Source organism: Chiloscyllium plagiosum, chromosome 40 (genome assembly GCF_004010195.1).
Source record: "Chiloscyllium plagiosum isolate BGI_BamShark_2017 chromosome 40, ASM401019v2, whole genome shotgun sequence".
In the NCBI taxonomy this organism is placed as follows: Eukaryota; Metazoa; Chordata; class Chondrichthyes; order Orectolobiformes; family Hemiscylliidae; genus Chiloscyllium; species Chiloscyllium plagiosum.
Genome location: NC_057749.1, coordinates 19,326,831 through 19,349,385, shown reverse-complemented (window position 1 = coordinate 19,349,385; position 22,555 = coordinate 19,326,831). Strand labels below are relative to the sequence as shown.

Here is a 22,555-nt window from a genome sequence, read left to right as displayed (position 1 = left end):
GGGCGAGCAAATTCTGTATCCAGATAGCCTGTATCCCTTGCCTCCTTGCTTCCTGAATGAGCCTACCATGGGGAACCTTATCAAACGCCTTGCTAAAATCCTTTTACACCACATCCAATGCTCTACCTTTTGTGTGTTTTGTCACATCCTCAAATAATTCAAAACGGCTTGTGAGGCATGACCTGCCCCTCAAAGCCATAATGAAGCTATGGCTTTCCAAGTTATCATAAATTTTGTTTCTCAGAATCATGTCCAATACTTTGCCCACCCGAGACATAAGACTGACTGGTCTGTAATTCCCAGAATTACCCCTGTTCCCTTTCTTTAACAAGGGAATAACATTTGCCACCCTGCATCATCTGGCACTACTCCAGTGGACAGTGTGAGAATGCAACGATCATCGCCAAAGATGCAGCAATCTCTTTCCTCGCTTCCTGTCATAATCTTGGGCATATCCCATCTGGCCCAAGGGATTTATTTATCCTTATGTTTTTCAAAATTTTCAGCACATTCTCCTTCCTGACAACAACCCTGTTTCATGCAGTCCTCGAAAACGACAAGGTCCTTCAAAGTAGTGAATACTGAAGCAAAGTATTCATTTAGGACCTTCCTTCCCTCCTCTGACTCCAGGCACAAGTTCTCTCCACTATCCTTGATCGGCCCGACCCTCACTCTAGCCTTCCCCTTGTTCCTCACATAAATGTCAAATGCCTTCGGGTCTTCCTTCATTCTACCCGCTAAAGCTTTATCATGCCCCCTTCTAGCTCTTCTAAGTCCACTCTTCAATTCCTTCCTGTCTACCTTGTAACCCTCTACAGTCCTGCCTCTTATCTGGTCCTTGCCTCCTCAACCTTAAGTAAGCTTCCTTCTTCCTTTTGTCACCCAAGGTTCCTTCATCCTACCATCCCTTCCTTGACTCAGTGGGACAAACCTATCCAGCACTCACAGCAAGTGCTCCCTAAACAACCTCTACATTTCTGACGTGCATTTCCCGGAGAACATCTGTTCCCAATTTAGGCACCCCAGTTCCTGCCTAATAGCATTGTAATTCTCCCTCCCCCAATGAAATACTTTCCCATTCTGTCTGCTCCTATCCCTCTCCATGATTATAGTAAAGGTCTAGGAGTTGTGATCACTATCACGGAAATGCACTTCCACTGAGAGATTTGACACCTGGCCTGGTTTGTTGCCAAGCATCAAATTCAATATGGCCTCACCTCTAGTCGGCCTATCTACATATTGAGTCAGGAACCCTTCCCGGACTCCCCTGACAAAATCTGGTCTATCCAAACTATTTGAACTAAGGAGGTTCCAATCAATATTAGGGAAGTTAAAGTCACCCAGGAAAATTTCTGCATTACTTCTGTACCTTTCCAAAATCTGCCTCCCAATCTGCTCCTCCGTGTCTCTGTTGCTATTGGGGGGGAGCTATAGAAAACCCCCAATAAAGTGACTGCTCCTTTCTTGTTTCTGACTTCCACCCATTCTGATTGAGTAGACAAACCCTCCTCGATGACCTCCCTTTGTGCAGCTGTGATGCTATCCCTGATTAGCAATGCCACTCCCCCACCTCTTTTACCTTACCCCACCCCACTCCTTTTGAAACATCTAAACCTTGGAACATCCAACAGCCTTTCCTGCCCCTGTGATATCCAAGTCTCCGTAATGGTCACAACACCACAGCTCCAAGTTCCAACCCTCTGAGCTCGTCTCCCTTATTCCTGATACTTCTTGCATTAAAATTATCACAGTTCACCGCATCACACTGACTGCACCTTGGCCCTATCAAGTGCCCATCCCTCCTCTCAGATTCTCTGCATGCTGTATCTGGCTGTTCACTACCTACCCCATCCTCTGAGCCGTAGCACAGGTTCCCACTCCCCTGCCAATCTTGTTTAAAGCCTCCTGAAGAGATCTAGCAAGCCTCCTGCTCAGGATATTGGTGCCCCTCCAGTTCAGGTGCAACCTGTCCTTCTTGTACAGTTCCCACCTTCCCCAGAAGGTATCCCAATGATCCATATATCTTGAAGCCCTCCCTCCTACACCAGCCCTACAGCCACATGTTCATCTGCATTCCCTCTCTATTCCTAGCCTCACTAGCAAGAGGCACCGGTAGCAATCCTGAGATTACTAATCTGCTCATCTTGCCTGCTAGCTTCCAAACTAACCCCCTATGTTCACGTTTCAGGTCCTCCTCCCTTTCCCTAACTATGTCACTAGCATTGATGTGCACCATGACTTCTGGCTGCTCTCCCTCCCCCTTAAGAATCCTGTAGACTCTGAGACACCCCTGACCCTGGCACCCAGAAGGCAAAATACCATCTAGGAGTATCGCTCACAACCACAAAATCTCCTGTCTGTTCCTCTCATGACTGAATCTCCTATCACTTTTGCTCTCCTATTCTCCCCCCTTCCCTTCTGAGCCCCAGAAACAAAATGAAATTATTTTTATACTGAGGAGAAGAATGGAAAATCACTTTTAATATTTAGTCAGGAGGTAATATCCTTTATTCCTGACATTCACAGTCTTACTCTTCTCAATAAAAGCCACCAAGAAGGGAATCTCGAATTTAGTAACAGCTGTGAAGTAGTTCAGTCTAATTCTAAGTAATTAGATCAGCGATCATTAAACAATCACATGGAGAGATCAAAAATAGCAACCAATTAAAACTATCTCAATTCTGTTTCCCTCTCCACAGATGCTGCCAGACCAGCTGATTTTCTCCAGCAGTTTCTGATTTTACTTCAGATCTCCAGAAATGCAGTATTTTGTTTCTGTAAAACTGTCTCAATATCTCCTCATTCAAGTTGCTGTCCAATTTTATCTGATTATGGTCCAATGAAGGATGTTGGGTACGTAAATTTTCTGTGTAACCGCAAATTCTTCTAGTTGCATATTCCAAAAGTGCACTAATGTCGCCCATTTCCACTTCTTTGGCATCTCCCAGCCTACGACATCTGTGTTAACAAATTTCTTGTCTGATACCCGTAATCTGTGATATTTGCCTGTTAAACATAGGAATATGAAAGCCATTGTTTGCAACCCCTGCTGAAAATTCCATGTCTGCTTGGACATTGTCTCAGGCTGAACCAGGCTTTTGACTGCTGCAGTTGAGTGAGTGTAGGGACACCAACAGTGCTGTAAAGAGAGGAGTTCTAGAATTTTGACCCAGCAATAGTGAAGGAACAGTGATACAATTCCAAATCAAGATAGTGTATGATGTTGTCTGCTTTAGTGGGTAGGTACACATAATCAAATTTCAGTCACTGAAAGCAGTTGTTACACTTTGTCAGGCAGCTTTTTAAGAAAGATTTGTTATACATGACATGCAAGATAAACAAATGGAAGAGGGTTTGCACTTGTTGGTAGAAAGCAGAATCAAATATTTTAGACAGACCAGATTTGCTTTGCGTCGGACTTGAGTATTGCTCAAGTTTTTCATTTTGCACTCATCAGGACAAATGCAAGAATGCCGAATTTCAAACGTGTAATAACTTTAACTCACGGAGAGTTAAAGTTTGGTTGGCAAGTCTTCTGTGATTAGTCCAGGCATTGCTATGGAGAAAGCAAGGGGTCAAGAGTGGAAAAGCACAGCAGGTCAGGCAGCATCCGAAGAGGAGCAGGTGAATCGATGTTTCGGGCATAAGCTCTTCATCAGGAATGAGGCTTGTGGGCCAGGGGGCTGAGAGATAAATGGCAGGGGGGTGGGGTGGAAGGGGATAGCTGAGAAAGCGATAGGTAGATGAAGGTGAGGGAGATGATAGGTCGTTGTGGGGGGGGGAAAGAAGTGCAGCGGATAGTTGGGAAAGGTGATGAACAGGTCAGGGGGGCGTTGCAGAGTTGGAGGCTTGGGACTGGGATAATGCGGGGGGAGGAGAAATTAGGAAGCTGTTGAAATCCACATTCATCTCATGTGGTTGCAGGGTCCCAAGGTGGAATATGAGGCGTTCTTCCTCCAGGCATTGGGTTATAATTGTTTGGCGATGGAGGCGGCCCAGGACCTGCATGTCCTTGATGGAGTGGGAGGAGGAGTTAAAATGTTCAGCCATGGGGCAGTGAGGTTGATGGGTGCAGTCCTCACTTTCTCTCCATGGAGAAAGCAACAAGGATCTAAGTTTCCCCAATCTCGCAGGTAATTCAAAAGAACATAAGACTTGAACATGTTCCTTTTGTTTGTACACAACAGGTCCCTGCTTATGAAGGTATAGCAGGAATAAACAAAGCACATTAAGAGCCTGATAAAGCATCCACTGTTTGATCTGATTCTGCAATTGGGCAGCACTTGCTGACAAATTCCTAGTGTACTAACAGCTACACTTAACCAATTCAAGATATTCAGTTCAGCACAACATGTCCTTTGTGCATTACCACAACAGGATTAGAAGCAAATAAAGCAAGCAGTGCCAGATCACCTTTTTCAGTGCTACTCAAATGTTACTTACAACAATAAACCCTACAATAAAGTCATTCTCAAAATATACCTGATTAAAATATACCTATATTGCATGAGCTTTACTTCCTGCACAATCTAGAAAATTACAGCAATTTGGAAGTGATAAAATTACATTTATGTAAATTTTGCATAAAAATGTAACCATATAATTACCTAGAATTCAAAAAGCTAATTATCCACAATTACGTAAGGAATCACAAATGATATAAGAAACTTTAGTCTAATTGCCTGCAAAATAAACATAATAGACAAGCAGGAGGCTGGAAGAACACAGTAAGCTAGGCACCATCAGGAGGTGGAGAAGTCGACATTTCGGGTATAACTTCTTCAGGAATGGAGGGAAGGGTTATGGGTGGGGAGAGGGGCAGGATGGTGAGGCAGTGATGGGTGAATGCAGGTGATGGGTACAACCTGGTTGGTCAATGGGAGGGATGAATCCAGTTGGTAGCTGGAAGGAAGGGTCGGTAAGTGGAATGGAAGGGAAGAGGCAGGTTAGAAAGGGAGTTGGGTGATGGGTGGGAAGGTTATTTGAAATTGGAGAGCTCAATGTTGAGTCCTCCGGGCTGTAGGCTGCCGAGGCGGAAGATAAGGTATTATTCCTCCAATTTGCAATCTGATTCACTGTGGCAATGGAGGAGGCAGAGGATGGACATGTCAGAGAGGAAGTGGGGGGGGGAACTGAAATGGACAGCAACCAGGATGTCAGGCTGAGATGCTCAGCAGAACGTTCTCTTAGTTTACGTTTGGTCTCACTAATGCAGAAAAGACCATATCAGGAACACCGGATGCAGTAATCTAGGTTGGAGGAGAGGCAGGTGAACCTTTGTTTCACCTGGAAGGATTGTTTAGGACCTTGGATGGAGGTGAGTGGGGTGATGTGCTGGCAAGTTTTGCATCTTTTACAGGTGCAGAGGAAGCTACTGGGGGGGTGGGGGTGGGGTGCAAAGTGAAGACAAGGGGAACCCTGTCTTTATTTTTTTTGGTGGGTGGTGGAGGTTTAGAGCAGTGGAGTGGGGAATGGAGGAGGTGCGGTGGGGGACTGTCTGGATAACAGAGGGGGAAGAAGCACATTGTTTAAAATAGGTGGACTTCTGGGATGCTTGGGAGTGGAACGTCTCCTTGTCAAAGCAGATGTGACGAAGATGAAGGAATTGGGAAAACGGGATGGAGTTTTTGCAGGATACGGGGTGGGAAGAGATGTAGTCTAGGTAGTTATGGGAGTCTGTGTGTTTATAGTAAGTGTCAGTCCATAAACAGCCGTCAGACATGGAAATGGAGAGGTCAAGGAAGAGGAGGGAATTGTCTGAGATAGACCAAGTGAATTTGAGCGCAAGGTGGAAATTGTTGGCCAAGTGAAAAGAACTGCTCCAGTTCAGCGTGGGTGCAGAACACTGACACTGTCATCAAAGTAACAGCGGAAGAGTTGGGGAATAGCACATGTGTACATGCTGAAGAGGGACTGTTCGACATGGCCAACAAAGAGGCAGGCGAAGCTAGGGCCCATGTGAGTGCCCATGGCCACTCCCTGAATTTGGAGGAAATGGGAAGAGTTTAAGGAAAAGTTATTGAGGGTGAGGACTATGGTGGAGGGGGACCTAATGGATCTGTTGGAGGAGAAGAAACTTGAGGGCCTGCAGGCCATCATTGCTGGGTATGGATGTGTATAAGGACTGCACATCTAGAGTGAAGATGAAGCGCTGGAGGCCGGGAACTGGAAGTTTTCGAAGAGGTGGAGGACGTGGTCGGTGTCTCAGATGTAGATTAGAACTGCCAGAACCAAGGATAGAGAGAATTGAGTCAAGGTAGCAAGAAATGAGTTCAATGGGGCAGGAGCATGTGGAGATGATGGGTCGGCCGGGGTAGTCAGGCTTGTGGATCTTGGGGGGCAGATAGAACTGGGCAGTGTAGGGCTGGGGGGTCTGTGAGGGAAGTCACCATAAGCAATGAGGTCACAGTGTGGATAATAGTGGCCTAATGGACCATGGTGGACTTGTGGTCAACGGGGAGGTAGGATGTGGTGTCGGAGAGTTGGCGTTTGGCCTCTGTGACACAGAGGTCCATTCTCTAAACATAACAGCAGATTGAGGAGACTGGACAATTGAGATGCCTTACCTTCATAGAACTTTACTGCATCTTCCACTACAGGCTGAATACATGTGCCAGGCAGCACATCATGGAACTGATTAAGGAGCAGCAGTCTGTGAAATGTGATAGTTACATTAAATTACACAAAATTAGCCTCTCAACACTAATGTTTGTGCTTGATGTGGGCCTTGTCTCACCCCTTTGCAACTCATCCTATTCAGCATAAACTTCCCAATCTTTTCCTTCTCAATATTTGTATCTGGATTCCCGCAAAATGCATGTGCGCTATTCACCCCAAACACTCCTTGTGGCAGGAGGTTCTCTGGCTAAAGAGGTTTCTCATAGTTTCCCTCTTAGATTTATTGGTGACTGCATTTACGGCTATCAGCTTAGGGTCTTCCCAAGATGTGGAAAAATGATCCCTACGTCTATGCCTTTAATTATCTTAAAGATCTCTAATCAGCTCCCCCTCCAATCTTGCTTTACGGACAATGGGGAGGGGGGGGGGCAGAACTTCTCAGTTCTGGTCTCATCTTGTAAAAGCTACAACATTCTCACTTTCAGTCAGGTTTCAAACTCAGCAACTAACATAGTGCAGGAGAAAGTGAGGTCTGCAGATGCTGGATCACAAAGTTGAAACTTTATTGCTGGAACAGCACAGCAGGTCAGGCAGCATCCAGGGAACAGGAGATTCGACGTTTCGGGCACAGGCCCTTCTTCAGGAATTCCTGAAGAAGGGCCTGTGCCCGAAACGTCGAATCTCCTGTTCCCTGGATGCTGCCTGACCTGCTATGCTGTTCCAGCAATAAAGTTTCAACTAACATAGTGCAGCATTACAGAGTGTCTCAAATTGCAGCATGTTTTGAAAACTACTCACAACTCATGGGAAAGTCAAATATACTGAGAAAGAGTGTTTAAACTTTGAGCATAAACCTCACGTGTCAATCTAAACTTTATTCATTTCTGCAATGTGTGCCAAAACTTTAACTGCACAATCAGCAAATGGCTACCGTAACATTAATCATTAGAAAATTTTCAGTAATTCAGTGATACCCATGTAATGCATTTGGGGAGCACCATTGATTAACTCTTGAAGCCTACTCAAACTAGAGCTTGGAGGTCTGATTTCCTGCAACACTCCCTGCGCATAGGAACTGCACATTCCATACCACTATGAGAAGGTCCATGCTGCCAGTGGGATAGGTCTGTGATTTGGACTATGAATCTGTACAGGATGACTTCCAGCTTGATGCAACCACTGAAGGGAGAGTCAAGTGGCAGGTAAGAAATTCAGGGGTGGTGTGAAGAGGTGGTTAAAAGAAAGGTCAAAGCACTTTTTCAAAGTCCCTAGTCATTATATTCCATAGGGTGTGTGGTGTCAAAGGTTGAAAGTGCTCAGTTTCGGAGCTTCATAACTTTAGTTCTTTGTGGAACGGAGAAATCTCAAAGCAGAAAGAACAAACAACACAACAAAGTAAATGTCATGAAACAGATACTACCTCCACAGATGTTGCAATTGGGAACTCGGATATTCGAAGGTATCCTTCTGTACGGATGCCAGACTGCTCACAACTTCAACACTATGGAGGATACATTCACATTTGCGATTGCCTTTCTTAATCTAAAGAGAAATATTTTTAAAACTGTTTTACATTTGTGAAGTAGAGATCTTGACAGTGCAAACTGCTGAAAGAACCAGTTTAATAAGGTTTGTCTTTCTATTACTCATTTTGCCTGTAAGGGAAAGCTGGTTAAGTAAATGAGGGTGAAAAGAATTGAAGAGTATGTAGGAAGAGACAAATGCTCAAAGCACTACCTGGGCTTCTGTGATTACTAGATCAGTGACATTCGTGCTCTGGAACTGTCTCCCCTGTTTAAAAATGAAATAACATAACCATAATATCAATGTGCTGGAAAATTTGGAAGCAATGTGATAACATTCCTAAATGGATGTAAGTGCCAAAGTTTTTGTCATTCCACTGTTGGGAATGTGGCCAATTTTGCTGCTCTGGACCAATGGAGCTTTTAAGATTTTAAAAAGTCCAATGTAACCAATGCTTAAAATACCACAGACCTTTTGTGGCATTTCATTTAAGTCCATCCACATCCCATTGTTATCCAGGTACAAATTGTATAACTCCACGTCATTCAGTTTATCAAACAATTTTTCTACACTTAAATTACAAGTAAATTTCAGTCTCTGAAAGTATTATTCGGGTGAATTAAAAGTTATTCTACTGCAACAGGATGAACCTGGGTTGTGTGGTATAGTCAACCCTGAAAGAAGTCAATAAGGGGTGTCAAGATTACCAGTGATAGTGTTCAATTAGTACTTGGGAAATAAATAGTTTTCCTCCGCCACTGAAAATAGATGAATTGCATAAACGAAATCTCTGCATTTCAAATGGGGAACTTCACTCGATCAGTCAAGCACACACTGACTGCACTCCCTGCCACACCCCGCAACCGCTCCCCCACCCAACCCTGCCACTCGAAGCACTGCATGTGAATCTACTCAGATGCTATCGCCCTCCTTTCTGCTAGGCTGCTTTTTTTTGGACTGCTTGTCCTATCCTCCAGTCGTGGATGACAGGGCTTTATTATCTATTCAATTATAATGTTTTCTTCCTCAGTTAACTTTTAACTCATGTTAAAAGTTAAAGGTTACAGCAATTTATACCTTGATTTTCCTTCTTTACCAAAAGCCTCTACGTGATTACCTAAAAATCCTTCTCGTTAAATACGCGTTTAATGCAGAAGCAGAAAAGCTCCTTTCAAACATGATTAACAGTATATTCCTTCCAGATTTTGTTCCTGTGGTTTATATGAAATGTCAGGAGCACTGCTGATTACTGTATTCACAAGACCCTTGTCAAATGTTTACAAGGTAGTAGCATTCGGAGTTTTTAAAAGGGAAGTGAGCTTAGGCTTTAAAAGGATGTGGAGAAAAAGCAGAAAAATGAAAGCTTTAGCTTCCTCCTTTGCTGTAAAATTACATCATTCTTAGTCATTCTCACCCTTGTCCTTCCGCATTCACTAATTTATCAATATTCATGTCTTTATTGGACTTGTTGAATGCACTTCCAGGTAATCAGCCATTAGCAAATTTTTAGTGTGTGTTTTGAGTTACTTTAAAAGTTTAGATTAGATTATGATTCGGACTCAATCACCTGATGAAGGAGCGTCGCTCCGAAAGCTAGAGTGCTTCCAATTAAACCTGTTGGACTATAACCTGGTGTTGTGTGATTTTTAGATTAGATTAGATTCCCTACAGAGTGGAAACAGGCCCTTCGGCTAAACAAGTCCACACCGACCCTCTAAAGAGTAACCCACCCAGACCCATTTCCCTCTGACTAATGTGGCTAACACTATGGGCAATTTAGCATGGCCAATTCACCTAACCTGCACATCTTTGGACTGCTTGCTCTGTACTGTTTACTTCAATATCACCAAAAAACAAAATAACTGTTTCTCATAAATGGCTTCCATGAAGGTTTTGTCTGCAAAAACTTTCACTAGAAAGGGTTTCTAAAGCAACAAGTTCCTCTATGGCTTTCTGTTATTACTGAAGAAAACTCTCGAATTTGAAGGAGGAAGTTTTGACAACCCAGAAGAAGGGAGGGCAGAAGAGTGGAGGTTGGAGGGGCGGGGGTGTGTGTGTGTTATGGGGGGAAATGGGCGAGGGCATACCTGCATTGTATGGTAGGGTGGGTGCAGGTGCTGCACATGTGTGAGTGTATGCTCATGGGAGGGTGCATGCATTTACGATCTGTACACGAGTGCGTGTGTATGGAGGTGGATAGCATTTTCACCACTAGGAACCCTTAACTATGGGCGGCACGGTAGCACAGCGGTTAGCACTGCTGCCTCACAGTGCCAGAGACCCAGGTTCAATTCCCGCCTCAGGCGACTCTCTGTGTGGAGTTTGCATATTCTCCCCGTGTCTGCGTGGGTTTTCTCCAGGTGCTCCGGTTTCCTCCCAAAATGTGCAGGTTAGGTGAATCGGCCATGCTAAATTGCCCGTAGTGTTAGGTGAAGGGGTAAATGTAGGGGAATGGGTCTGGGTGGGTTACGCTTCGGCGAGTCGGTGTGGATTTGTTGGGTCGAAGGGCCTTTTTCCACACTAAGTAATCTAACACACACACAAAACTTCCAGTTTGACCAGTATGAAGATTTGAGAAACACCCCTCCACAATCAGCAATTCAATGCCTTCTTGGGAGCCAGTGAGAGCAGATTGCTTTCCACTAGCCTTCAAGGCAAGCCATCACTCTTCCATTAACTTCCAGACCTGTTGATGTCCCTCTCTCCCCAACCATCTAAAAATATCTTCCATACCCATTCCTACGTTCTCTCCTTCTCTCCTGTCCTAATCTTGGCTCTGGCCTTGTACAGCAGGTTTGCTCTCAATGTGACTGTGTCACATGAAAAACTGGGTGAAAAAATGGAAACATGGTCCTACTATTAAATCAGGACTCCATAGTTCCAGATTTACTAATGATCACTGTGCACCTCATATCCCCCAATATTGTGACTGTAGCTTCAATGTGGCTGACTCTCTCTCACACTGAGTAATAGCACTGGGAACACGAGTGAGCTCCAGGCTAAGGTTTTGCCCATACAAGAAGGTTTTCAATAAAATACTGTTAGAGAAAATGCTACCATCTAGTCTTGTAATTTCCTTGATTTTTTAAAAAAAAACTTAGTTTTCCAAACAAACAGTTATAATTAAGATAGAATCATAAATGTTCTCCAGTGTGGAAGCAGGCCATTCAGCCCATCGAATCCACTGACCCTGCAAATAGCATCCATCCCAGACCCATCCCCCTACCTTACCCGTGTAACCTTATATTTATTATAGCTAAACCACCTAGCCTGCACATCCCTGGACACAAGGAAACTGACACAGACATGGGGAGAATGTACAATCTCCACACAGACAGTCGCCCAAAGCTGGATTCGAACCTGGGTCTCTGGCACTGTGAGGCAGCAGGCTAACCACTGAGGCACCGTGTCACCCCTAATGATGGCAGCTGAAAAGATTTTCAAAAGTAAGTTTCTTGTTGATCTATTGTTAACTGCAGTTTTGGTTTGCAATAGTGTTTTTCTCAAACCTAATAAATGGCAGCTTCCAATTCTGTTTGCTAAATATTCACATTTACAACTGCAACACTGCAGGTTTGTTAACAAGAAATGAGACAATTGGATGCAAGTATGAAACATATATGACATAGAACGACATAGAATTGAATCCCCACAATGTGGAAACAGACCATTAGGCCCAACAAATCCACATCGACCCTCCGAAGAGTATCCCATTCAGACCCATTCCCCTACCCGAGTATTCTATACTTACCCCTGACTAATGCACCTAACTTACACATCGCTGAATACTACTGGCAATTTAGTATGGCCAATTTACCTAACCTGCACGTCTTTGGACCATGGGAGGAAACCGGAGCACCTGGACAAAACCCCACAAAAACATGGGGAAAATGTGCAAACTCCAAACAGACAGTAACCTGAGGCTGGAATTGAACCCAGGTCCCTGGTGCTGTGAGGCAGCAGTGCGAATCACTGAGCCACCGTGCCAGCCTATATTGTCTGTCTGTCGATGCTTTAACTCCACCAAGGATATGCAGATCCTGGGCCTCCTCCATCGTCAAACCCTTACCACCTGACGCCTGGAGGAAGAACGCCTCATCTTCCGCCTTGGGACCCTGCAATCACATGGGATCAATGTAGATTTCATTTCCCCTCCCCCAAACTTATCCCAGTTCCAAGCCTCCAATTCGGCACTGTCCCCTTGACTGGTCCTACTTGTCCATCTTCCTTCCTTCCCACCCATCTGTTCCACCCTCCCTCTGACCAATCACTTCCATCCGCACCTTCATCTACCTATCACATTTCCAGCTATGTTCCCCTCTGCCCCAGCCCCTCTCCCATTTATCTCTCAGCCCCACTGACCCACAAACTTCATTCCTGATGAAGGACTTAAACCCAAAATGTCTATTCTCCTGCTCCTTGGATTCTGCCTGACCTGCTGTGCTTTTCCAGCACCACACTCTCAACTCTGATCTCCAGCATCTGCAGTCCTCACTTTCTCCCTGTCGATTGTGATACCCAGTTGTAACATCAGAGGCAGGACTGACAAGATATGGCCTGGATACACCATTTTTAAGTATGTTCTAGTAAATCTTTTGAGATATTGCTCAGTGAATCAGATGTTATGAGTACTGGAGCATTACCCAAAGTAATGTTATCAAGGCAGTGAGTCATCAGCACTGGGAATGGTATTGGATCCAACGGTCACCTGTATTCTGGTCATACTAGGATGAGGCCTCTGGGGCAAACAGCATTTTATGGAGGAGAGGAAAAGATGTGTGATTGAGACAGATACTGGTAGGGGATACTGATTGTTTATGGATCAAAGAACATGCTCAGAATACAATCGATATGCTTCTGGACAACACAAGGGCACTTAAGATCCTGAGTGTTGAGTTAATTGGGCAGATGGGTTAGCCTTGGGTTCAGCAAGAGGTGGGGATATAGCACAGGGATCTGTCCTTTACAAACAAAAGGAATATTAAAGCCTTGCATTTTAAAATAAATTCCCAGAAGCAGAGGAAGCCTCTAGTTTGCCAACCTGAGTCAAACTGCCAAACAATCAGCACCCTTTCCTCCTGTGATAACTTGTGATGGCATGAAATTTGACATTCTGGTGTTTCTCCTGATCAGTGCAAACCAAAAGCTTCAACAACATTGGGGGACTGCTATAATCTAACAGCACTGAAGGGAGCAGCTTGTGAAGGATGAAAGTCCAAGAAGTCAGAGGCCCATATCAAATCACCAAGCCTCAACACCCTGCTATGCCAATGCTGTCAGCCTCCTCCAGCCCAACCAGTGCCACTTTGTCAGCTCCAGATGTCCCCTTACCATTTGCTACATAATCATCTGGTTCCTTTATCAATTTTTCTGGTTTAATGCATGCTTTCTGCTTCTTAACAGGTGTATGCTCACAGGACGGCAATGTAGGTTCCAGAAGTTCACAACTGACAGACACCAGAGCAAAATGTAGCACATGGTGGAGATGACCAACTTCATCAGTCTTTCATAGACACACGTTTCAAGAAACAAATTTCCCAAATAATGATGTCATTTAAAAAAAATACTGTATAGATGTAATAAATCATTGGGCAGAATCTTCCGCTTTTTGATAGAGGTATGGTGCTTGGTGTATATATGAATGGGACACCAGCCACCAAAGTGAGTGGGAAAGCCCACTAAACCATGTGCTATCAAGCCCTGAAATGGTTGTTAATTGTCCACTTAAGAGGGTCTTCATTCGGTGCAGGAAAATCGACGTTTCCGGCCATTCCTGATGAAGGGCTTTGGCCCGAAACATCGATTTTCCTGCTCCTCGGATGCTGCCTGACCTGCTGTCCTTTTCCAGCACCACTCTAATCTTGACTCTAACCTCCAGCATCTACAGTACCCACTTTCGGCTGGGTCATTTGGTTGCAGATGGGGGTGATCTTTGCTCCTAGAACTTAATTCCAGTGGTGATAGGAATGCAGCAGAAATCTCCCAACCAGCCCACCTATTTACCACACCACTTATCCTGCCAGTTCTAAAAAGGGGAAGATTTTGTCAAAGCAATTATAACAGAGATTTTGATTTGAAATTTCAACAGCTGTAAACACCAATCCAACCTTGTAATCAAACAGCACTTTCTCCCTTAACTATTAAAGATGCTACAAATAGAGTGATCAGGATTGTTTGTTTCTATATGATCATATACATTTGCCATTCCCTGCTTCATATCTCAAGGTTTTGATTTCAGTTTCCAGTTTCTTTTAAAACTTTCTGGGAGACAAAGTGTTAAAGAAAAATCTCAAATCCTCACAGAATAAAAGGACCTTTCTCGTCCTGTTATGGTGTGCATTTTATGTTGGCATGTGACTGAAAGTTTATTCTTAACTACTGTGCAAAAGCAAAACAGCTAAAAACCAGACTTTTCAAAGAGGCTGCAGTCTTAAAAGCAAAAACTTTAAAAGGAGATTAAAAGACATAGGCAACACATTGGGTTAATTGTATCAAATAGATATTTTAAATTTTAGTTCTATTTTGGATATAACTTGACACTTAATATATTTCAGCAGCTAAGAAAAATGTGAAAAAGCAAGCTGAGTAACAAACTGGCTCATCAACAATATTTGGCAACTGTTTGCGTAGAAAAAAATTCAATAAAAATTGATTACAAAGTTTAAACATTAATATAATACATTAAAAAACAACTATGGAAACAAGTAATATGTGTACATTGGGAATGCATACATACACAAGCTTTTTATATGTGTGCTTATTTGTGTTTATATATACTACCTGCCACAGGAAACTAAATGTTTAATCATATAATTATTTTAACATCAATAAATCATTGTGGCCTGCAGCAAATTGAAAACCGTTTGCAAATGAGATCATAAAAAGGGATGCTTTTGTCGGACGTTAGTGTCACTGGCAAGCCAGTTGAGAAAATGATGAGGAACCAACTTATTGGAAGTCAACAGTTCATATGATGTAGCTACATCCACAGTGCTGTTAACAAGGGAGATCCAGGATTTTGACTTGGCAACAGGGCTCCAGTGCCTGGTAAAAACAATGACTGCAGATGCTGGAAACCAGATTCTGGATTAGTGGTGCTGGAAGAGCACAGCAGTTCAGGCAGCATCCAAGGAGCAGCGAAATCAGGGTCAATGCTGGGTGGTTCGCCTGGTTTTTGACTTTTCTGCAGCAGCTTGTTAGGTATTTCAGTGGACAGTCAAGGCTCATAAAAGTCTGGAGTCCAATGTCAGCCCAATTTTGTTCCCTCAAGGACATACTGAATGATTTGAACTTTAACAATAAATCAGTGATTTGATTGTTGATGTTACGGAGACTAGTTTTTAATTTTAGCTTTATCATTTAATTGACGTGATGGGATTTGAAACAATATTTTCAGAACATTAGCCTTGGACTCTGGATTAGTAGACCAGTCCCCACAATACTTAAAAACTAAGAATAATAAAGATTCCTACCTTTGCCTGGGAAGTATAGGAGCCATTGTGTAGTTCCAAAAATAGTTCTCCAACCCAGGTACAAAGCATCGTAGTGTCAGCTTCCAAAATTGAGAAGAATGTTTCTGGGCTGGATTGTTTCACCCTGAGACACAGTGTATGCACTTATTAATGACCTTTGCTAGCTACAGCTTATATATGTCTATATACACACATACCTTCACACAGCATACCTTGTTATAGACACAATTAATTTTAAAATACGAGTAAAGGAAACAAACTCTTCATTGTGAATTCTTCTGACTTTGGTTATCTGGATGAAAATTTACTGACCTCCTGTTGGCCTCAGCTACAACAAGGTGAATTTTCATGACAGTACTCTGGCTGATTAATTCAAAATAGGAGAAGCCTATTGTGTTATTGCAAAATATTTAGAATACAGAGCAGGCCAATCAGCCCAATGAGTCCATGCCTAATATCTGACTCTATGCAAGTCTCCTCTTCCCCCTTTTAAATCAACCCTATCAAAATATCTTTCTATTCCTTTCTCTGTTAATATGGTTATCACTCTTAAACACTTCTACAGTATTTACCTCAGTTACTCGCTGTGAACGAGTTCCAAACTCTGACCACTCTGATACTTTCCTGAATTTCCTATTGTAGTTAGTTTGACAACTTCACATTTATGGCTTACCATCTCATCCTAAAAGCATCATCACACTTTGATAATGGAGAACTCCCATGGTACCGAATGGGAGTGTCAGCTTTGATTTTAATTTTTGTGCTTAAGTCCTAAAGTAGAACTTGACACTTTAACTTTCTGATTCAAGCCGCATGACAGACACTCACTGAACCATGGCTAATAAGGGTAATAAACCTGGAAACAACTCTGGTGTAATTCTTCATCCTGTTAATAGAAATGGGTGTGATGGAAGTACAAGCAACAATTTCAAAAGAAAATTGAACAGGCATTGGAAAGACAAACTTGCAAGTGCACAGATCGCTCAAATTTGATATTTTTGATGAAGTGTCAAAGATGAAGTAGGACAGTTATCTACATGGACTTTACTAAAGCATTTGACAAGGGCCCTCATGGTGTGCTGGTCCAGAAGATTAAGTCACATGGGATCCACACAGAGTTGGTAAAATGTATACAAAATTGGACTGGTCATAGAAGATAGATGGCAATTATGGAGTGGGGTTTTTCTGACTAAAGGTCTGGGATCAGTGGTGTTCTGCAAGGATCACTGCTGGGACCTCTATTTGCAATATATGAACGATTTGGATGAAAATCTAGGTAGTCTGGTCAGTATGTTTGCAGGTGACACAAAAATTAGTGGAAATGTGGATAGAGGGGAAGGTTGTCAAAGAATATAGAAGGATATAGATCAGTTGGAAAGTGGGGCAGATAAACTGCAGATGGAATTTAATCCAGCCAAATGTAAGGTGACGGATTTCTGGGAGGTAAATGCAAGAGAAAAGTGTACTGAAAATGGCAGGACCCTAAAAAGCATTGATATACAGAGAAATCTTGGGGTGCAAGTCCATAACTCCCTGAAAGTGGCAACAGAAATGGATAAGGTAGTAAAGAAAGTGTACAGCACACTTGCCTCGATTGGTTGGAGCACTGAGTATGAAAGTTGGCAAGTCATGTTACAATTGTATAGAACTTCAGTTAGGCCACGCTCGGATTATTGTGTGCTGTTCTGGCCACCACACTATGGAAGTATGTGGAAGCTTGAAAGGGTGCAAAATACATGTACCAGGGTGTTGCCTAGCTAGCTGGTGTGCATTAGCTAGAAGGAGAGATTGGTTAAACTTCGATTGATTTTGTTAAATCGTCAGAGGCTGAGGGGTGATCTGAAAGAAGTATATAAAATTATGAGAGTCATGGATAAGATGGATAGTCAGAATCTTTCTCCGAGTGAAAATGTTAAATACTAGGGGACATAGGTTTAAGGTGAGGGGGGAAAGTTTAAAGGAGATGGGCAAGGCAAGTTTTTTTTTTACATACAGGATGGTAGGTGCCTGGAACATGCTGCCAAGAGAGGGGAATAGAAGCAGGACCAATAGTAAAGTTTAAGAGGCATTTAGACAGACACTTGAATGGGCAGAGAATAAAGGGATATGGAGTTTGTGCAGGCAGATAGCATTATTTAGAATGATATTATGATCAGAGATTACATGGTGGTCCAAAGGACCTGTTCCTGTGCTGTACTATTCTATGAAGGAGGCTTGGTAAATTTCTGACAACATCTTGTAAACTATTCAGACTTCATAATCAATGCAAGCTGAATGGCTTCTGAGTATGATGTTATTTTGTGATACAGGGATGAAGCAGGGAAGGAAAACTAAGTGGGATTGCTCTGGAGGGAGCTGGCATAGATTCAGTGGAACCAATAGCACTGCCTGTGCCATTAATTACTCTGCCTAACTGGCCCAGAATGACTTATAGGGATTGAAATGAGGTCAGCCAGGTGGACCTCATTGAATGAGTTTCCTGATTAGGGCTGTTAACCTGGTCCAATCAGGAAGCCCACACTGACAGATGTGATCATGCAGCATTGCCCTCTCAGAAAGGCACTGCTTGTCACTGGTCATTCAGTGTTTCCTTTCTTCCTGGTGGTGGAAATCGAATAAAGTGTTGTACACCTTGTGTCTTTCACTGTGTCTCACATCTGCACACACATAACATGGGTGTTAGGGATAATATAAGCATTACCGCAGTTAGGCGGTAGTGTGGGCACTTTATATAGTAAAAAAAGGAAAAAAAAAAGAACAGCAGTGTCAGATGTCCTGTACACAGAGAGCTGGCTCTGAGGGAGCTGGATCAGTGTGGAGTGAAGGATTCTGCTATTGGTATTAGTAATAACATTAACAAATTCGCTGATGACACTAAGCTGGGTGGCAGGGTGAAATGTTTTGAGGATGTTAGGAGATTATAGGGTGACCTGGACAAGTTAGGTGAGTGGTCAGATGCACGGCAGATGCAGTTTAATGTGGATAAATGTATGGTTATCCACTTTGGTGGCAAGAACAGGAAGGCAGATTACTACCTAAATGGAATCAATTTAGGTAAAGGGGCAGTACAGAGAGATCTGGGTGTTCTTGTACACCAGTCAACGAAGGTAAGCATGCAGGTACAGCAGGTAATGAAGGCGGCTAATAGGTTGCTGGCTTTCATAACAAGAGGGATTGAGTATAGAAGCAAAGAGGTGCTTCTGCAGCTGTACAGGGCCCTGGTGAGACCACACCTGGAGTACTGTGTGCAGTTCTGGTCTCCAAATTTGAGGAAAGACATTCTGGCTATTGAGGGAGTGCAGCGTAGGTTCACGAGGTCAATTCCTGGAATGGCGGGATTACCTTACACTGAAAGACTGGAGCGACTGGGTTTGTATACCCTTGAGTTTAGAAGACTGAGAGGGGATCTGATTGAGACATATAAGATTATTAAAGGATTGGACATTCTGGAGGCAGGAAGCATGTTTCCACTGATGGGTGAGTGCCGAACCAGAGGACACAGCTTAGAAATACGGGGTAGACCATTTAGGACAGAGATGAGGAGAGTGGTGGGTGTGTGGAATGCTCTTCCCCAGAGCGCAGTGGTGGCCCAGTCTCTGGATTCATTTAAGAAAGAGTTGGATAGAGCTCTCAAGGATAGTGGAATCAAGGGTTATGGAGATAAGGCAGGAACAGGATACTGTTTAAGGATGATCAGGCATGATCATATTGAATGGTGGTGCAGGCTCGAAGGGCAGAATGGCCTACTCCTGCACCTATTGTCTATTTTTCCTGTGTTAAAAGAGAAGGGGTGGTGTCTTTGTTGGCGTCTTCGCATTGAGGAGGTGTTTATTTTGAAGTTTTTTGCTTATTCTTTATTGTTTATATAAAAAGGGCAAAGAAAGAAAAAAAAAAGAGAGAAAAAAAACAGGAGCGGAGGGTTTGGGGTCTGGCTTTACTGCTCCTCTCCCTTGTAAATTGTTGTTTCTCTGTATACGCTGTTAATGTTAATTGTTTGTAAACTGTACTGTTTAATTAAAGAACAGGAGTGAAGCACTGCTTATCACTGGCCACGCAGGTGTTTCCTTTCTTCCTGGTGGTGGAATATAAATAAAGATTTACATACATGTTGTTCTTCAGTGTCCGATACCCGCACACACATGACATGGGTGCTGGGGTAAAATAAGCACTCCCGCTGTTAGGCGGTAGTGTGGAAAAAAAATAAACAGGAAAAGAAAAGAACAGGAGTGAAAGACATGCTGTTCAGCCTGAGAGCTGGCTCTGAGGGAGCTGGTTTAGTGTCAAGGACTCTCCACGTGGCAATAAAGAATGACTGGTTGATTGCATACTGGCCTCCATTGAGTTATTTCACTACTCAGCCGGCATTTTTCCCTCCCGAGATTTTCTTAGACTCCATCATCACTGACTTTATGGGTGTTTAAAATTGTGTATAACTTTCAAATTAGGATTCAGATGGCGGCTCACCACCACTTTCTCATGGACAGCAAATCTTGGCCAAGCCAGCAATCTTCACATCTCATGAACAGATTTTTTTTTTTTAGAAACAGCAGCATATCACTGACAGGACACAAGTAAATCAGCCCTTCGTTGTACTCTGCGGATTTTCCATTATTTGGGATGAGCTACAAGAGGTTGAAATAATCAAGCAAAATTTACCACATTGCCATTGACATAAAAGGAGATCAGGGGTATAACAATGATTTGTGATGGACCTAATACTTAAGATCAAATCCCTCAACCCTTGTGACATTGTTTAAAGGTACTATGTGGACACAGTTGAGATGTTCCGTTGTTAAGATTAAATTGTGCTCTGTCTGTTTAAGATTTTGCTCAGGTACTCCCTATGAAGAACTTCCTGGTGTCAGCAGTGTAATCCGGCAACCACTGCTCTGCACTGGGAGCAGCTCGTAAATTCTGGGAACTAGCTTTGGAACAGTAATCAAGATTAAAGAAATTACTTACTTTCTTTCTAATTTTTAACACATCTAACACTTCCTGAGTGCCATTTCAATGGTACCTCATATTTCAGCCTTCAGTTTGCCCCAAGATGTATGAAGCATCTTATGGCTTCTTTTCCCATATCCAACCTCTCTGGAGCAACTCTCTTTCCAAAGTGTTCTGTCACTTTTCTATTTCCAATCCTCACATGTCTGCTGCCAACTGTACATTAGAGGTGAACAATAAATCTATTTCCACATCTCAAACACTATTGCCCAGATGTGTAAAGTACAGTGATTTCTCTGCTCCCCTCTTAGTACCACTGCTAACAGCAGAAACTCTAGAGGGCAAAGATTGCACACATGCACAGCAGTTTGGGTATCCAACACACTACACCACAAGCAATACAAGGTTGCGTGCAGAATTTTGAAAATTATTTCATGCGAACAAACAGATTTTGCACATAATTTTATATTCTGACAGCAATTTAAAGAGACACCTGAACAATACACTCTTTCAGAGCACACCAAACTGGCAAGTTGGTTTAGAAATGCACATGACTTTTAAACAGTGTTTGCTTCCTGACCTGGGAAGCCCATCTGTGTTTTGAACTCTCTGTAGTCGATCCAACATGTCTTGTGTGGGTCCACCGCCCCCATCTCCAAACCCAAACAGGAAGGCACTGTCATTGACACGACCTTTGTCTTTATTATTTTTAACTGTATTCAGCAGCTGCAATAGAGGGAAGAAAAATTTCCTCAAACTGCTTAAATCCTCCAGGATAAGACTTCACACCAAATTAACACTGGCTTTCCACTCAAAGATATGTAGTGTCACGACCAACAGCAACATGCATCAAATAGTGACTGTAACTTCAAACAACTTTCCCAAATAAGACAAAATTTGACATCAAGCCAATGGTGATAACATTAGAACAGGTGGAAAACCGTTTGGTTCAAAGAGGTGTGCTTTGAAGAGCATTTTCTTCTTTCATATGCACTGCTGGAAAGGCCAGCACCTGTTGCTTATTGTTAGTTGCCCTGGAGCTAGGTATCTTACGAAGCCATTTCAGAGGGCAGTTGAGAGTTAACCACATTGCTGTGGATCTGGACTCACACATAGACTAGACTGAGTAATGATGGCAGATTTACTTCCCATAAGGATATTAGTGAGCAACATCGGTTTTTATGACAATCAATGATAGTTTCATGGTCACCAACTCTTGAGGGTGGCTTTCAATTCCAGATTCTATTGATTAAATTTGAATTCCACCGGCCCCATAGTGACATTAGCACTGTCTCCCCCAAAAGGAGAAGAAAGATGTAGAGGCATTTTCAGAGAAAATTCCAGAGCTTAGAAATTATATGGCTAAAGATGCAGCATGAACAAAACTCTAGACAGGTACACAAGTGCCAGAGTTGGAAGAACAAAGACTTAATATTGGAAAGCAATAAACCTTCCATGACATCTTTGTTTCCATTTCTGGGGATAGGCTGGCCACTGATATTCACTACAAAACCACTGACTCCCACAGTTACCTCAAATATACATCCTCACACCTTGCTTCCTATAAGGACTCCATGCCATTATTCCAGTTTCTCCATCTCCATCACATCTATTCTGACAATGCCATTTTCATCCAGAGGGCATTTTTCTCCAGAACGCTCAACTGAGGGTTCCCCACTATTGTGGCCGACAGGGCCCTGAGCTGAGTCCAGCCCATCTCCTGCACCTCTACCCTCACCCCTTCCCTTCTCTCCCATAACCCTGACTGGATCCCACTCATTGTCAGGTAAAAACAATGACTGCAGATACTGGAAACCAGATTCTGGATTAGTGGTGTTGGAAGAGCACAGCAGTTCAGGCAGCATCCGAGGAGCAGCAAAAGCCCTTCATCAGGAATAAAGGCAGAGAGCCTGAATGGTGGAGAGATAAGCTAGAGGAGGGTGGGGGTGGGGAGAAAGTAGCATAGAGTACAATAGGTGAGTGGGGGAGGGGGTGAA

The 22,555-nt window shown here is 43.1% G+C and overlaps 1 protein-coding gene across 3 annotated transcripts in view; it reads right to left on the bottom strand.

The window, feature by feature from the left end:
* The window catches only part of man2c1 (mannosidase, alpha, class 2C, member 1), a 128,813-nt gene that overhangs the window by 53,137 nt on the left and 53,121 nt on the right, over nt 1–22,555 (bottom strand). For all 3 annotated transcript variants that reach the window (XM_043680530.1, XM_043680528.1, XM_043680529.1), the window contains 4 exons: nt 21,139–21,284; nt 15,615–15,738; nt 8,039–8,160; nt 6,567–6,652 (listed from right to left, as the gene is read on the bottom strand). In XM_043680530.1, the coding sequence (XP_043536465.1) occupies nt 6,567–6,652; nt 8,039–8,160; nt 15,615–15,738; nt 21,139–21,284 (478 nt within the window). The remainder of the gene's footprint in view (nt 1–6,566; nt 6,653–8,038; nt 8,161–15,614; nt 15,739–21,138; nt 21,285–22,555) is intronic.